Source organism: Lotus japonicus, chromosome 6 (genome assembly GCF_012489685.1).
Source record: "Lotus japonicus ecotype B-129 chromosome 6, LjGifu_v1.2".
NCBI classification, from domain to species: domain Eukaryota; kingdom Viridiplantae; phylum Streptophyta; class Magnoliopsida; order Fabales; family Fabaceae; genus Lotus; species Lotus japonicus.
Window position 1 is genome coordinate 50,741,846 of NC_080046.1, and position 18,000 is coordinate 50,759,845.

General features: G+C 35.7%; 2 protein-coding genes across 2 annotated transcripts; one reads left to right on the plus strand and one right to left on the minus strand.

The window, feature by feature from the left end:
* Positions 1 to 5,995: 5,995 nt before the first annotated feature.
* On the minus strand, positions 5,996 to 8,913 carry LOC130726048 (protein OS-9 homolog). Its single transcript, XM_057577263.1, has 8 exons — positions 8,752 to 8,913; positions 8,547 to 8,641; positions 8,077 to 8,280; positions 7,871 to 7,942; positions 7,020 to 7,135; positions 6,832 to 6,898; positions 6,655 to 6,761; positions 5,996 to 6,525 (listed from the first exon to the last, which is right to left on the minus strand). Exons 1-8 carry the CDS (start codon positions 8,831 to 8,833, stop codon positions 6,378 to 6,380), a joined length of 891 nt encoding a protein of 296 aa, XP_057433246.1. The 5' UTR covers positions 8,834 to 8,913; the 3' UTR covers positions 5,996 to 6,377.
* A 2,431-nt stretch (positions 8,914 to 11,344) lies between these two features.
* LOC130722469 (protein PHOX1-like) lies at positions 11,345 to 15,724 on the plus strand. Its single transcript, XM_057573199.1, has 3 exons — positions 11,345 to 14,129; positions 14,204 to 14,449; positions 15,300 to 15,724. The coding sequence occupies exons 1-2, from the start codon at positions 12,071 to 12,073 to the stop codon at positions 14,350 to 14,352; spliced, it is 2,208 nt and encodes a 735-aa protein (XP_057429182.1). The 5' UTR covers positions 11,345 to 12,070; the 3' UTR covers positions 14,353 to 14,449; positions 15,300 to 15,724.
* Positions 15,725 to 18,000: the final 2,276 nt, after the last annotated feature.

Consider the following 18,000-nt stretch of genomic DNA (forward strand, 5'->3'; position numbering starts at 1 on the left):
GCAAATTCAACAATTGACAACATACACTACTTTCAAACTCAGCAAAAGGGAAAGCAAATCAAAATAATAGAAGTTAGGGTTTTCAATTTGGGGGTTTTCAAATCCAACCAACCTTCAAGCTTCAACAGAGAGAGAGAGAGAGAGAGAGAGAGAGAGAGAGAATGGTGGCGTGCGCCGGACGCCGGTGGTGCTGTGGTGGTGGACTGATGGCGTGGCCGCATGGTGTCACTGGTGTGTGTTGTGCTTGAGAGTTGAGAAGTAGAAGTGAGGAAGAACCAGAGTCGTGACTCGTGAGAGAGAGAGAGAGAAGGTAGTGAGCAGAGAAGGATTGTGGTGGGCTGGTGGCCGGTGGCGGTGGTGCGTCGGCTGGATCGGTGGAGGTGGTGGTCAAGAGAAGGAGAAGAATCGTTCGTGAGTGTGGTGAGAGAGAGACTGAGAGTGAGAATGGTTGAATGAGTGCGTGAGAGAGAGTGAGGCTGCTGGGACCTGGGTGCAAATTTTTAATTTCAGGGGGTTCAAAAAAAATTACTAGAGGGGGGTATGTAGGAATTTTTTTTTCAGGGGGAACGTGGGTCCGCCCCTGGCGTAGTGGTTAATCGCTTCCTTTCTTGAGCAAGTGGTTGGAAATTCGTCACTAAATTCTTATAAGGTCTCTTACCGTTTAGTGCGTTGATAGTAGAACAATAAATTAGTCATACATACGTCGATTGTGAGAATATCTTGATTAAGACAAAAAAAACCAAAAAAAAATATGAAAAGATAAATTAACACTTCTACTGCAACATGAGCGATTGTGAGAATATGTTTTGCAGCATATTCTTCAGATTGTTCAAAACGTAATTGTTTTTTTTTTTTTCCTTTTACCAAATGATCAAATTGGTGGTGTTAGGCTCCAGATGCGAGCACAACATACATAAACCATTTGGCAGTTGAATTTCAGAATCTTTGACCATATAACAATAACTATATTTCTAATTATTTTTGTTTTTTTGTCTCACTGGCATCCTTGTTTTGTTTGCACCACGCCATTTATCATGTGAAACCACTTCTCCAAGTTAATCCAATCTTCATAGATATGTGACTATATTCATAGAAGGTACCTTTGAGATCACTACGCATCCTTTGAGCGGGGATCCTTCAATGGAAATGTCAGAAAGATTTATATGAGCTCATTCCCAGGATGACATAGATATATGTGCTCATTCCCAGGAGTATTAATTATTAGTTTATTATCTTTAGCATTAGATACTTAATTAATTTGCGTACTTGCAAAAGATAATTATGGAAAGCTCTCAAAATATTTATGAATGGGTAGGGTTTGTTTTTCAGTTTGAGCTTCCAAAAGTGCATTTGGGTTTTGTGTAATTGTGTAAGGAGTAAGGACTTACTTAAAAACTTGGTAAATTTAAACTTTTTTAAAAGAAATTAATTTAATAGATAATTTAAAAACTTGTGTTATTTTATCTAAAATATAGGATTACTCTTGGACCATGGTGATTAGCGGATTATTGTGAGTGTATATAAGTCATATATGTTTAATTACTATCATAATTCTTTTTTTTTTTTTCTACATCGGAAAACAATTACTATCATAATTATAATCTCACATCATAATTAAAAAAGTAAAATTATCTACAGCTGTATCTTTATCTTGAGTTAAATTTTTTTTTGATAGGCCTTTATCTTGAGTTAATAGATACTTAAGTTCAGATGAGATCCTCTGGTATCTTATCATGAAAAGATTTGAAATTATCATATTTCATTTTCATATATAAAGAATTAAATCAAGATTATTCAGTTATCTAGCCCCAAATGTCCAAATCTTTATTGCAGCTGCGAAAACAATTAATATAAAGTGTAAAATTACTCATAATCTTCGTAATTATATTCTGGAAGATTATCTAATACAAGTGATGAAAAGTTGACAATTAATTAATAACAATTCAACCAAATTATCCCTAATGATACATTAAACGAAAACAATCCTTCTTCCCCTTGTAAATAAAAAACGAAAACAATCCACATAATTATCACTTTTTCCCACCTATAAAAAGTCTGCAAAACAATCTATTATTATTAGTCTAGTTAACAATCTATTTTTGTGATGGGGGATATTTTATATATGTGACTTTTTAGATTTTGCATATCATATCACAAAACTAATTTTGAACTATATCGAGTAGTTAGTGTCCCTATTGAGAGTTTAATTAGTACTTTTAAATCTAAACAAGCTTCAGTTAAATAAGATTAATCCAATTGATTATAAATATAGCTATGCCTTGCCCTTCCTTCACTCACACATTCCTCCTTTTCATTAACTCAACGTTTCAACTTCTCCCAAATCCTAATGGCGTCAATCTCTAATGTCAAAACCTCGCATGATGTTGCTTCATCAGATGATTTTTCTTGGTATGAATTAGATAAGATGCTCAAAAGCATGGTAGATGAGTTATTGGAAGATGAAAACGATGATGTGCTTGCGAAGTTACCCGTAGATGAAGACGAGCTACTTTCACTAGATAGTTGGAGGAGCACCAAGGAAGTTCAAAGTGACGACAAGAAGAAGAAAAAGAACAAGAACAAGAACAAGAACAAGAAGAAGAATGCAAAAGACTATCAACTAACTCACAACATCACTGTCACCCTCACCAGTGTTGGAAACTAGTGTTAGTTATCCGTTGGGAACATTCAATTACATTGGCAGCTCCATCATTAACTAGGGGTGTGAGTGGTAACAATTGCATGAATCTTGTGACCTAGACTCATTACTATCACATATATGTGTGATCTTGCATGGTCTAATTGGAGCTTATCATCGAAATAACCGCATAGTTTTCTTTATGTTGTGTTTTTAAGTTTGAAAGTACAATTTTTTGGTATTGAAGTTTCTATTTAAACTTTATTCTTTCCTATGTTGTATATTGAATACAAATAGGGTATTTTTATTTAGTTGTTAGATATGATTTTTAAATAAGTGAGTTCGCGTAGTAGTTAATCGCTTCTTTTCTTAAGTATGTGGTTGGAGGTTCGTAACTAAACTCTTACAATCTCTCTTACTGCTTTGTATGCTGATAATATAACGTTAAATTAGTCATACGTCTGTCGATTGTGAGAATATCTATAGCTTGCTTAACGAATAAAATATGAAAAGATAATTAACCATAAAGTCAGCCACTTTATTGATTGTTCTTCTACTGCAACATGAACGATTGTGAGAATATGTTTTACTGGATCCAAACGTAACTGTTTTGTTTACCCTTTTACCAAACGATCAAATTGGTGGCGTTAGGCTCCAGATGTGAGCACAACATACAATAAACCATTTGGCAGTTTAATTATGACACCTATAAAAATATTTTAATTTTGATTCATTGATTTTAGGGTTAACTATCATATTGGTCCTTGTGTTTGTGTCGCCGTCTGAGGTGAGTCCCTCCCCGGAAAATATATGGTTTAAAGTCCTCGTGTTTGAAAAACATATGGAGCAGGTCCTCGCCGGAGGGCGGAGCTCCGGCGAGCGCTGATTTGGATCGGTGACGAGGATAAAAATGCTTACGTGGATTATAAAAATTAAAATTAAAAATAAAAAAATTACAATCAGAAAATTAAATTAAATTAATAAAATTAAAATCTAGATTACCAAAATTAAAAAAATTAAGGGTTTACAATTTAATCCTATTAACAGGGGAAAAAATAAAAAATCATCATCATCCTTATTCATAAGTCAGTTTCCTGCAACCAAAAGCACAAACTTGGGTTGCTTCCAATCAAAATACCAGATCAGCAAAATAAAGGACAAAGCAAACCCTAAATCAAACACAATTCCAACCTAGAAACCCAGAAACTTCAACTTCTTCCTCATCTTCCTCCTTAATCTCCTTCCACATAGCAAATCATACCTACCTGCAACCCACCAAAATCAGTACCAGAATCCCCTTCTTAGCCTCCAAATCACCAAAAATATAGATTCAGACCCATTCAAACCACCACTGGATCTCCTAAATCGCATCTCCATCGCTGCATCTCCAGAGCCCATCGCTGGATCGCATCTCCAAACCACCACTGGATCTCCTAAATCGCATCTTCATCTCCATCCTCAGTACTCCTCCTTGTAACCTCCTAAATCACATCTCCATTGTCGTTGGATCTCGTCTCTTCAGCCACCTCTGCGCCGCCTCTCCTAGCGGCTCTGCGCCGCCTCTCCTAGCGGCTCCGCGCCGCCTCTCCCAGTGGCGGAGCTTGACCACCACCGTCGCCATTTCATGCGTGAGGCTCCATCGAACTCGCCCTGTTACAGTCCTCTTCCTCTCTCTCCTCATCCTCTCCTTTCGCTCGAAAACGGCACCTCTCATGTCACATCCTTCATCGACTTTGCACTTGATGTCTGATTCCTCTTCCTTACAGTTCTGGTTGTAGGTGGGCGTGGGGTTGGTGCTCACAGATCTCTGGTTGCAGGTGGAGGAGGTTTGGGGTGAGGCCGTGAGTGGTGCTTCCAGATCTAGCATCAAGAATAGATTTGGGGGTTTTTAATGCCCAGACTGAGGATGAAGAAGAACACGGTTTTGGTTGAAGCTTTTGTTTCCTATTTTACTAAGAAAGAACACGGTTTTGGTTTCTCTGGTACCAAGCAAGCAAGGTAGAGGGAAGGATTTTAGAGAGGGGATGAAAGATTATGGTTTTTTTTTAGAGAGAGGAAGCAGATGAAGATTGTTTATTTGATTCAGATGGAGATGAACATGGGTTTAGTTTTATGAAGATGAAGATGATTTGGGGGGAATTGATTTTGTTAATTAATTTTTGGGTTAGATTTGTTAATTATTAGTTTTATTTTTGTTAATTAAATTAAATTTTTTTGGAGAATTAATTTTTATTTTATTTTTATTTTCTTAATTTAATTTTATGATGTGTTATTTATTTTTTATTATTTTTTTAAATCCACGTAAGCATTTTTATCCTCGTCACCGATCCAAATCAGCGCTCATCGGAGCTCCGCCCTCCAGCGAGAACCTGCTCCATATGTTTTTCAAACACGAGGACTTTAAACCATATATTTTCCGGGGAGGGACTCACCTCAGACGGCGACTCAAACACAGGGACCAATTTAATAGTTAACCCTTGATTTTATAATTTAAATTCATTACCTAATCAAAACAACTACTTTCATTTATTTGTTTTGGTCAAAGCAATTAGCGTCGTTCTGAATTCTGATTGATTTTGTAGTTACCAACTTACCATTCATTTCATTTCATTTCCCGTCATATAATGACTTGATAAAACTTGGTGATGAAATTCAAAATATTATACACAATGCTGATTCTTTAAATTTGATATTTCTAGGACATTATTTACACATTATCAAACTGATGTATGCATAAGCATATGTGATGTTTTAGATGCTTACATATAGGAGTAAGCAAATAACACTGTATTTCCATATAATAATAATACGAAGAAACACTCTTGTGGAAATCATAGTACAATAATAATGACAATACTATGGAGAAGAAAATAAAAACCTTGCAAAAACCTCTTAAAGTTCAACCACACTTTTGTGGAAATCTGATCTTGTTAAGATTTAAAGCCACTGCTATGTCTATCAATTGTTTGGGAGGAAGATAAGCAAAAAGTACATTTTATTTTTAATTTTTGCCATACATGCTAACTGCTTCTAAATAATTAATTTCAGAATCTGTGACCATATACCAATAACCATATTTGTAATCCTTGGGAAGCAATTCCAGTCGATGGTGTGTCATACTTATCCTCTCCTCTTGAAACAATCTGCAGAAAACTTGAAAGCATAAATTTATGGTAGTAGGAGTGTTCATGAATCCGATTATATTAGTTTTTTGAGTGGAAAATCATCTGCATCGAATCCAATTCAATCTAAACCGGTCACAACTCATGCTTCAGATGTTAATATTCCCTTCCCAAAATTCAAATACTCTTGTAAACGCCACTACCCTTAGCTGGAATGGTAAAACCACAACAATACTTGAAGGAATTTTTGTCAGACCAAAATACTCTTGCATATAAGGTATAATTGTACTGAACGAACTCTAACACTATTTAGCGAGTATGAAGCACTAGTTTATAACAAAATCAATTAACTACAAATATTTAACAGCTCATTTTCAGTCTGGTACTCTAAATAGGAATGCCGACTATGACTATGCCATTGGGTTGTGCCTGTTGGGCCAGTTATATGTATGGCAAAACTACATATAGCAACGTATGCACTGCACATCAAATGATTCACACATTCCCCGGTTTCATGCATCCGAATATGTCCATCTGCTGTTTTTCCGTAGTAGAAAACACATGCTGACAACTTGCTCTATTTTTTCCCCTTCCATTCTCAGTTGTGTATATTCACATCATTGTTCAGGATCATTAATTTCATTGTCTGTGACCATAACAATCTCCACATCTCTATTTTCTTGTCTCCCTTTAGCATCCTTGTAATCCTTTGGTAGTACATTACAGTCGATGGTGTGCCATACTGGTCTCTCCTCTTGAAACAGTCTGCATAAAAATTAAAAGCATAAATATGTTGTAAGCGGCGCGTGTTCATACGTTATAACTTAGTAGGCATAATTAGTGAGTGGTGGGATAAAAACTTCCCAGAAAGATGGAAAGAAAGAGAGAACTTACGGGTGCTTGCATAGCGTAGGGCATTGAATTGTAAGAGCATATTTGCAGGTGGAAATCTCTGTTATTGAACTAATCATTGCTCTGGGTTCCGAGCATACAAACCGCACCTTCAAATTAAAATATGAAATCAGTAGGATGGGGAAAGAATAAAAGAGAGATGTTTGTGATTATACATACCTCGGTCTCTCTAGGCTTATTGGTAAGATCACATATGGTTCCATTAGTATACTGGTGAGCATGATACCTGAATGAACATGATATACTAATTTAAGTACTTGTTTACATCAGGGCATTTATCATGCGAAACCACTTCTCCAAGTTAACCCCATCTTCATAGATATGTAACAAAAATTTATAGAAGGTACCTTTGAGATGCATCCTTTGAGCGGGGATCCTTCAATGTAGAAATGTCAGAAAGATTTTGGTTAAACGCAGCTGTAGCCTCAGGATCATACACACCCAAGACAAACTCCTGGACTACCTGTGACAAGGAAAAGTAGCTGAAAGTAAGATTTATATCAATAACTGACTTTTCACTAATTATATACATGAACATATGATTTTACAAGTTCCGGATAAAAATAGAACAACACAAATATTCAATTGAAAACTGCTAAAAACACATCAATATCGATGAGTGAACCATAAATAGTACTGCTCTGAAAGTAAGATTTCTATCAAGAGCTCACTTCTACTAGCAGTAATACATTATCACCAGGATGGTAGCAGGGAATTTAGATCTTTCCTTTTACATAGCAACAAGAAGCCCCATTATGAGAAAGAAAGATATACATTTCCTTGTGGACGAACACACATTGCTTAATGCATTGTGTTGGGAACCACCAATTTGATAAACATGCCCTCTTGTAAGCTCTCTCATTATAGAACTGTCTTCTATTATGAGTAAATGGATATAATTTGATAAACTGGTATAATTTGGATATAATTGAAAGCCAGGTAAGTGGTATCAATACTGAATCTATTAGGAAAATTTGGAGCTATTTTTTTGGACATAGAGTGATAATATTTTTTATCAAATAGGAGATCAAAACGACTCTCAGCGCGGAAACAATGTTAACCTGTAAATTAGGAATTTATTTGAACTCATACATGAATGTAATCCAGCTCACATTGTACTATTAACTAGAGGGTGAAGTAAAGAAAAGCTTGCTAAAAGAGCATGAAGGGCGAAAACTAAATACAATTAAGTGAATACCTTGTCATCCTCCAAATGTAGTTGCCTCAACCTCTTCTGATAGCAAAATTCATAAGACCACCAACCTTCTTGCTGCACAAACACAAAATCCAGTGTCAAAAACTGATTCACAATAGATGCCATAAGTTTAAAATAGAACCAAACAATCAGACCATAAACTTAACGAACAAAAACTAGTACATCACTATAAAGATGCAAATACTAACTCTGAGAAAGCATGGACCCTTCAACACTTCAAGCAATTCATCCGGCGTCTTCTGTTTAACCCTCTTCTCAGTTTCAACAATCATGCTGCTAACATTGTGCTGAATAACAGGCTTCCCACTTTTCTCCCTCTCCACCTTAGGCAGATAACAAACAAATTTCTGCCCATTTTTATCCGGCATAATTATCGATTCCTGATCATCCTCCTACAAATTCAGCAGCATCGCAAGCGCATATCAGAAACCAATGCAAGCAAAGCTTCACAAACTAGTTACAGAATCATCACTCTTTGCAATCAGTCACTAAACTACCAAACCCTAAAAATCAACCAACTCACCCTAATTCCCAATCTCTCTAACACCATGCAATTAACAGCTCAATTAAACTCGAATTTAGTTTCGGAACCAAATGAATACCAATTTCTAGGGTTAAGACAAATCGTAAAAAATGAAATCAATTGTAGAAAGCTTACAGGGTGGAAAGGGGAATCTTCGGGGTGGAATTCGATTTTGTATTTGGGTTCACGAGAGCTGCTGGTTCCGCCGCCGCCGCCGCCGAATATGCTAGCTGGTCAAATTGTTAGCAGAGAGAGATTATCAGATTAAGGTTTATATAGCAATGATATGATTCGGGGTTTTTGGATTTAGATGATGGTTGCAGAATGCGTAGAAGATTACCGATATGAACGGGGAAGATTTGTTCGGCGAAGGCATGGGTGAAGATCAAGAGCAGAATCAATGCCCTCGTGTTGTTCTTCATCGTCTTCTTCTTCTTCTTCAAGTTTCACAGCAACGCGAAACGCAAACCCAGTTATTTCCTTTGCTTCAAATGTGTTCGGAACCAGAGATCTCAGCTTCCACGTTTTCTAACCAATCCAATGTTGCCACGTCATCCGAGGGTTTTCACTATTTTAAAATTCATTTAATAAATTGATAGTAATCTTGAAATTAAATGGGGAAGGGTAGACCAACAAGGTGTAGTACAATTAGTAGATAGTTGAACTCCTTAAGACCTTAACCATCTAGTCCGGGGTTCGATTCCTGGGGGGCGTATGGAGAAGCACTTGTTAGGATAGGTTTATCTACTTAACGTGATCTCAGAGCCCCGAAGGATTAGTCTCATGGCTGTCGGCTGTGGAAATACCTTGAGAAACCAAAAAAAATGGGAAAGGGTAGCTCACTTAATGAGCTAAGGGAAATGAGGGGGTTTGTAGGGTAAAGGGTCAAATACTGACAACGAAACTTATTTACTAATAAATTAACAACTAATATTTGTCTATAAAAAAAAATTTATCTGTTGGTGATCGTGGACGTGGCAATCAGAGCCTCCTCCTCCTTATACTTATTCTTCAATCTAACAACCCTCAACCCAACACCCATAGCCAAATCCAGCCACCATCAAACCACTATCTTAAGTCGTTCTCTTCCAAGAAAAGATCTATATTAACATGATTGAAACTCAATTCAAGAGAATGATCAAAATCCATATGAACAGCACAAATCGAAACCCTTATCGTGGATTTTTCTGCAAACAAGAGAATGGTCGAAACTCATATTTGAGATTTTTCTACAAATGGATTGTTGTTTCGTCACTTCTCTAAAGTCTCAACATTACTTTCCATAATTACTAGCAAGTTGATGATAGTGTCTTCTTACTCACATGATTTCAAGATGTTAACTAACAAAGAAACTGCTCTAGATGTAATTGTCCTCTTAACATTTTCATGGTGCTTAAGGAGGCTAAAGATTCCAACCTAACCATTATTTTGGTTTTTGATTAGGGTCATCTTTAATGAGTTTAATTAATGATAGTATTGCTCTAGTGATGGTATTGCTATTGTCTCCTCCCCTACCTTGTTCCCATACTCAATAAGGCAGAACAACAATGTGTTGGCCGTAGTGGAAGCGACGACCGATGATGGAGGATAAGAAATGGCGTTTAGTGGGCAATGGATATGGTGGAGAGTGTAGGGGCATTAAGGGTTTGAGATTAGAGTGATTTGAGATCTTTGCCTTAACTAAGATTATTTTCTTGGGATACAAAAACTCTTAAGAATTAATGAGATTTTTGTGTGTTAAGTGGGCTATTTCGATGAGGCCCATACTTGAAAAGATTAGAGGGTCCACAACGTGAAAAGCTGATGATGCCTTTGCCTTTTTTTTTCTTTCGAAACCAAAAGTCTGTCGTGTCCTCCAACCTCCATACACTTTTGCCGGCCACGTGTGATGGGTCCATATATTCTTGCTAACATCACGTGATTTCCCTTTCTTTTTCAGTTTATTATTATAATTTTTATAAAATTTCCAAAATCATAATATTCTATTATTCTTATAGGAGTCTGGAAAATCCTAAACCCAAGATAATTTAGTCATTAATATATTCGAAAAATATATAGAAAAAGAAAGGAGACGCAAAAGTGGAATCTGTTCCTGCTTGTTGAGCTTTTGAGCTTATAAAAATCAAAAGCTTATAGAAAAATTACAAATGCTATTCGTGTGGTCCACGTAAATATTCCAAATCTAATATAATAAATCCCAAATTAACTTAGGGAAATAATGCCCAAAATTAACAAGTGAAGTTTATATAAGTAAGAGAAAGAAAAAGAAAGGATTTGAATGCATGCTTTAATTATGTTAGTCAGATTGTTGCTATCCACATGAAGCAAATTGAGCAAATGATGCTTAAATAATAGTAATCTAATTATTATATCTAACCTTCATCTTTTGGAAATGGTATTAGATGATGTAGTAGCCATATATTTGTGCATAATCACATCATAACATAGATAGGAATGGAAACATATATTAATAAACAATTGGAGGAAGAAAAATACAATGATACACTTTGCCAAACACCAACTGCCATGAATGAATGACATCCCAAATTATCCAAAAAACCAAAAAAAACTAACAAACCGTTGGATGGTTCTACGTCAACACGCCACTTCCTACTTAGGAATAAGGATGTCCAAAACAAAACAAATAACAAATGAATAGCTGGTTCAAGTAATATATGCTTGATTCTCATTAAATGTCTCAAGACCAATTATGTGAATATAAAAAATTTCACGGGTAGAAATAACCTCAACACAATGTGCACAATGTCGATGTAGATGTTTTCGACTCGAATAAAATTAAGATTTAAAAAAAAAAAAGTCCAAAACCAAAATCAAATGATGTTCATTGTTGAAAATTCATAGGATGGGACCCATTAATTTTCTAAATTTTGTTTTTCTCAAGAGAATTGAAAAGAAAGAGGAAAAGAAGATTACCCCACCCAACCCTTGCATGGCAGATTCTCGGTTCAGAAATTTAGCATTATCTGAATATTAATTAATTTCTCCCTCTTTTGTGGTGGCGTTTACGTCAAGGATGTGAAAAATCTTTCAATTCCTTCCATTCTCCTGCCAAAGTTTCAAGCTTTATATCAGAATTTATCACCCAGATAAGTTTTCATTTGTAATCAAATTCTGGGTCATTTTGTTCACCAATCCTTGTTCTGAAAAAAACCAGAGGGGTGATATCATTTTCCTTCAAATCTGAGCTGGATTTTCCTTGTCCCCTCTCTGAGTTAGGATTTGTATCAGCTGAAACAAGTCCTGATTTGGAGAGAAGGGTGCTTTTGTATGCAAGTTGTTCAGATAGCTGCCACTGTTCTATATCATCTATGTTTTTGAGGTTTTAAGGGTCCTAATTTGAGGTTTTGAGCTTGTTTCCTGATAGCTTCCACTGTTATATATCATCTTGGTTGTCCTGTTCTTGTATCAATTTGACTGTTGTAGCTTTTCCATTGTTTCCACTCTGCTAAGTTCACAAGCTTGTCTAATACTAAATTGTCCTTTTTCTTAGAAGCCCTTGTGTTTGGCTTTGGATTGGTTATCTTGTTATAGTTATCTTTCATTTTTATGTACTTGAGTGGATTGAAATGTGAGTGATGTGGACTAGGAGGATTGGTATATTGGATTAGTTTCTTAGCTGTTGGATTGTTGGGTTCAAAATGGGGAAGAAAAAGAAGCAAGTAGGAGAAATAAGTGGTGAAGATAGTGCAAATCAGAGCAAGGTTGGAGATAGAAGCCCAAAAGCATATGATAGTGATACCTTGGTATTTATATCCATGGCTCAAGAGTTGAAGGATGAAGGGAACAAGCTGTTCCAAAAGCGCGATCTTCAAGGAGCAATGGTAAAATATGAGAAAGCCCTCAAATTGCTTCCTGGAAATCACATAGATGTGTCCTATCTGCGGAGTAACATGGCTGCGTGCTACATGCAGATGGGGCTCAGTGAGTACCCTAGGGCAATTCATGAATGCAATTTGGCTCTTGAAGTGACACCAAAGTACAGTAAAGCTCTGATGAAGAGGTCGAGGTGCTACGAGGCTTTAAACAGGCTGGATTTAGCACTGAGAGATGTTAGTGCTGTTCTGAAGATGGAGCCAAATAATGTCATGGCTTTGGAGATCTCAGATAAGGTGAAAAGTGCACTTGAAGATAAAGGATTAAGAGTGAATGATACAGAAATTGAGTTGCCTCCTGATTATGTTGAACCTCCTATTGCTTTGCCTCCCAAAAAGGTAGTAAAAGAAAAGACACACAAGAAAAGGCACAACAAAGAGAAGGTGAAGGATCTGGATAAAATTGTAGAAAAGCAAACTGAGGAGAAATTAGAAGAGAAAAATGCTGAGGACAGTGTTGCAGTAAAGAAGGAAGAGGATGGTCTGAAAGGGAAGAAGGCTAACACATCTAAAAAGAAGAAGACCAAGGAAAAAGTTGATAAGAAAAAGGATGATGTTAAAGAGGTCTATGAGGTAAAATGTAATGGTAGAAGTGAAGATGTGCCTAAGAAAGCAGTCAAACTTGTTTTTGGTGAGGATATAAGATGTGCTGAATTGCCAGTTGATTGCAGCTTATTTCAGCTAAGAGAAGTTATTCGTGATCGGTTCCCAAGCCTAGGAGCAGTTCTTGTCAAATATCGAGACCAGGAAGGTGATTTGGTCACAATCACTTCTGAAGAAGAACTAAGGTGGGCTGAAACAGGATCACCGGGTTCTATCCGACTGTACATAGTAGAAGCTAATCCTGATCATGATCCACTCTATGAGAAACTTCATGTGAGGGATGGGGAAAAGGATGGTATTTATGATTCTCCTGAGAATGGTCATGTGGTGAAAGCAAAGGAAATTATCACCTCATCTTGCATTGAGGATTGGATAATTCAGTTTGCACAACTATTCAAGAACCATGTTGGATTTGAATCTGACAGATATTTAGATTTTCATGAACTTGGGATGAAGCTTTATTCTGAGGCGGTGGAAGAGACAGTTACGAGTGAAGAGGCACAAGGTCTATTTGACATGGCTGGGGGCAAGTTTCAAGAGATGGCAGCTCTAGCTCTGTTTAACTGGGGAAATGTGCATATGTCCAGGGCAAGGAAGAGAGTGTATTTAACAGAAGATTTTTCAAAAGAGCATCTTTGTGAACAAATCAGAAGTTCATATGAATGGGCACAGAAAGAATATGCAAAAGCTGGAGAAAGATATGAAGCATCCACTAAAATCAAGTCAGATTTTTATGAAGGCTTTCTCGCACTAGGCCAACAGCAGTTTGAGCAAGCAAAACTTTCTTGGTATTATGCACTCAGTAGTAATGTAGATTTAGCCACATGGCCCTCCACCGAGGTTCTTCATCTTTACAACAGTGCTGAGGAAAATATGGACAAAGGAATGCTGATATGGGAAGAATCAGAAGAACAAAGGTTGAGTGAAACCTCCAATCAAAGCGATATTAGATCACATTTGCAGAACATGGGGTTGGGTGGACTATTTAAAAACATGTCATCAGATGAAATTGCTGCACTGGCGGCCAACATGAGGTCCCAAATAAATCTCATGTGGGGAACCATGCTATATGAGCGCTCAATTGTGGAGTTCAAATTAGGTTTACCGGTATGGCATGAATGCCTGGAAGTTGCAGTTGAGAAGTTTGAACTTGCTGGAGCTTCTCCAACAGATGTAGCAGTAATGTTGAAAAACCACTGTTCAAATAACACTTCCGGAGATGGTATGTTTCAATTTCCTAGTTAGAAAGTTTTTCGCTGGATATATATCTATATATACTAACTGTTTCATCAACAGGTCTAGGTTTCCACATTGATGAAATAGTGCAGGCGTGGAATGAGATGTATGAAGCTAAAAAGTTGCACAAAGGAGTTCCATCATTTCGTTTGGAGCCCTTGTTTCGAAGAAGAGTTTCAAAGATTTACCATGCTTTTGAGCTTGTATAAGTTTCATCTTTTTCTACAAGATGTTGAAGAATAACAGAGCCAGCACTCGTACAAGTTGCATCTTTTTCTGTGCCTGGAATGCTAGTGTCATCACAAGGTAACTAACTAACTAGGAATCTAAGACCTATATTGAATTACTGATAATATTCATGTTATTGCTTTTATTTATGTGGTGTTTTAATGATATACTTTTGTACTTATCTGCATGATTTCTTCTGATATGTCCATTTCTGAGGAATGAGAATCAATGAATGCATCTTGGAAAAGCATCTTATAGATATGAGCATAATAAGTAGCTGAAGTTTGTATAGTATTGTGTTAGTTTTAGCATGTATACTATAGATTAATAACCAACTGTTTATATGATCATTGCTGTAATTAACTTATGGTGGTTTTGGTTTAAGTTAGCTATTTACTAGCTCTATGACTGATTGTAATAGCTATACTATAATTCTATAAATAAGACCAGGTTCCATCCCAGCAAAAACAATTTCTCCAAACACTTTGCTTCAACAATTAGCATGTCTTCTAAGTGCAGTTTTCCATCAATTATTTATCTGCAACATCTGTTAAAGGTTTCATTACTTCTCGCGCACCTTTGACAATTTCTTCTGCAAAATCCATTTTAAAGTAAGCTTCTCTGTATACCTTACCTGCACAAGTTCATTAGGGTAGGAAAACGCGACCATAAACTGAGATTTTCATAGTTAAGTTTTGTCGATTTGGGGGCTTGAAATCCCTTGAACATTTGTGACCCATCTAATGAGAGGTGTTGTCAGTTGTGTGCTATTCTAGAGCTCAACTGAATGCTTTCCCTTGCAACTTTTAGTTATGTACATGATTGGCATTGCTTACTGCTATTACTTTCCTGCCTTTGTTCATAAAATATGATAATGTAATTGTAATGGTTTATCTCCTTTAGTCATGTTTGTTGGCCTATTCTGCAGGTTTCTTTTGCTACTTTCTAGAGTTTGGATTGAAGAATGTACTTATAGGTAGAAACGATTATTTTCATTGCGCATAGACATGTACCAAAAACTTAAAAGAGTTTGCAAGTTCCTTTACAGACTGGGAAGGTGAAGTTTCAGGAAGTGCTTTTTACTCACTTTCTGCAAGTGCTCACATTGCCTTCCCTTTATGTATGGTTAGATTTATAGGAGCTAGTTGGATATTAAATTTATATGGAAAGCAGTGGGAGATATATATGTATGTTGTTTGTTTATCTGTTTTCCTTGTTCTGTAATTTATCCATTTGTAACTTTTTTTTGTAAACTCATTTGTAACTACTTGTTGAGTTAGTGTTTTTTGATGAAATTTCCTTGTAATGTATCATTCAACTTGCCAATTGCAACTTATTTTGCTTTTGTTGTCGTTTTATAGTTGCTTTGGTGGTGACATTTATACTAATTGCTGAGAAGCACGTTAATTTTAATGTAATGCTTAGCTTCATATGTTAATTTTTAAATGGACATTGTTGCTCAGAGCTCACATTGCCACAAGATAAGACAGAAGCCGGCGTTTTCCTTTCCCTGTAATCCAAGTTGTTTTCATTTGTTTGACTGTATCATGAGTCCAGCTAGCCATCAACAATGAGTTGGTGATCTTTTCTCTTTGTTCTTTTCTTAAAATGGGAACAACATTATTTCAATATCAAAGCATTACATGCAATCAAGTCAAGTTTTTCCTTCGTTACTACCATACCAATAGATGGCTGGTTCAGGTGGTGTATGTTTGTTTGCTTTATGCAGTGTTTCATGTTCGATGCAGAGAACTAGACCCCTATCATGATATGGATGATCTTGGTTCGAGCATAATTGTCTTTCCGTGGTGAAAAAAGAAATTAAACAATTACTAATTCAGTTTACCTTGATGAAAAAAAAAATCCACTGTGTGCTGTAGTGTGAAACTAGCATTGGAATAACTTGAAGAATACGTAAATAACACATTTACAGAAAAATGTTTCCCGTTCAAACCAATCCAATACCACAGAGATTCGCATGCTGGTAAACAGCCATTGCTTCCATTGTAAAAAAAGCAAAAAAACCATCTCTATATCATTGTGACGAAGATTGCATCTAAATCAAGTATCAGTTACGTTTTCTTTCCCAACTCTAATAGGAGATAGGCTTAATTAGGACACAAATAATTTAAAGACATTTCCAATTTGTGCTGTTTTCACTTTAGACCGTGAAAGCTAAAAGGCAGTGCCCTTACTTTGAGCACAAGCCAATGTATGTTTCTTCTGGAAAGCAGGCTCTTATCTCCCACTTGTCAGTAGTCACTAGTACCAGCATCACGTTCTCTTAGAAAAATAAGAAACACGAAAAAGGCGATCCAATTGTTACTGTCTTATTGTGTGTTTGTATCAAGCTTTGCCTAAATTTATTTTAGTAAAATGACTATGATTAGAGTGAGTTGAAAACGAAATATTTTATGTTTGGATACAATCATACATTTGATCTTCATGTGATGGTCGTAGGCTGGATGCTCTGAATGCGGTGAAGATATCCACAACAAAGCACGGTTAGGAAGGACGAGTGTACTCTCAAAAGAACTAAGAATTTGCATAATGAACAATGCTTATGTTTATGAATAACTAAGCTTGTATTTATATATAGTGGTCAAGTGCTCAATAGTTGATGCTTATTATCGTATGGGTTATCAGTTTGGCGTACCAAAATGTGGCTGAAATAGTGGTTGAGATGAAATGACTGCTTTTGGTTGAGATTACCATTTTTGGTCGAGATGTTGACGAGAAGATAATTGGTTATAATGAAAGTGAATTGAAAATAAAGTGATTTGTATTAATTACATGAGAAAATTAAAGTTTTGTTTGGATAGGTTTAGTATTAAAGTGATTTTTATAGGAAAATAATAATGTCTTGTGAGAAAAAGCTAAAATTAATTTTATATTAACTCAAGCTTAGTCTTTTGCTTTGATCTTAACATGATTTTATCCCGTTGAGAAGTGCTTCCAAGAATTTCACTGAAACCATGATACATCGATGTTCAAAAGTCTCATGGCTTGAGAATTCTTTTTATCAAATAAATAGAACTATTATTAAGTATTAATCACATGATGAAGGAAAAATAAATGAAACAAAATTCTTTAAAAAAATGTGGCCTTTCAAGGTTTTTTATTTTAATAAGCCAAGGGCCTTTTAAGTTAGTAGAAAAGAAACACCTAATATAATTTATTTAATTTTTACATCGGAAAGAACTAATATACTTTATTAGGAATAGTTTTATAGCAGAAAGTTAGAAGCATGACTCATTTCAGAGATTCTGTTAAAAATGTAGTAAAAGAAGAATACATGGCATATCTTGAAAAGATGTGGGTGCTGGTTAATGTATACACGCAAAAGCATGATACATAAATATAAAAACAAATATCTGTAGAGTTTAATAACTAAGATTTACATTTCAAAAAAATAATAATAACTAAGATATTTTTTTTGTTGAATGTGAAATTATTTAATAACTAGGCATGAATAGTTTTAAATAAATTTTACACGTATATATAATTCTATTTCATTATTTATTAGTACATCGCAATTAAACTAGAATAAAAATACAAGAAATATAAGATGGTAATTTTTTTTACAAAAAATAAAAATAGAAAATCATTATAAAAATAAATTACATTTT

Excerpts from the sequence above, each read along its gene's own strand:
- LOC130726048 (XM_057577263.1), bottom strand. The coding sequence starts at position 8,833 with ATGAAGAACAACACGAGGGCATTGATTCTGCTCTTGATCTTCACCCAT. Across the intron at positions 7,943-8,076 it reads AGGGTCCATGCTTTCTCAGA|CAAGAAGGTTGGTGGTCTTA; the intron begins GTTAGTATTTGC and ends GTGTTTGTGCAG. Across the intron at positions 6,762-6,831 it reads ATAAGCCTAGAGAGACCGAG|GTGCGGTTTGTATGCTCGGA; the intron begins GTATGTATAATC and ends TTTAATTTGAAG.
- LOC130722469 (XM_057573199.1), top strand. The coding sequence starts at position 12,071 with ATGGGGAAGAAAAAGAAGCAAGTAGGAGAAATAAGTGGTGAAGATAGT. Across the intron at positions 14,130-14,203 it reads AAATAACACTTCCGGAGATG|GTCTAGGTTTCCACATTGAT; the intron begins GTATGTTTCAAT and ends TTTCATCAACAG.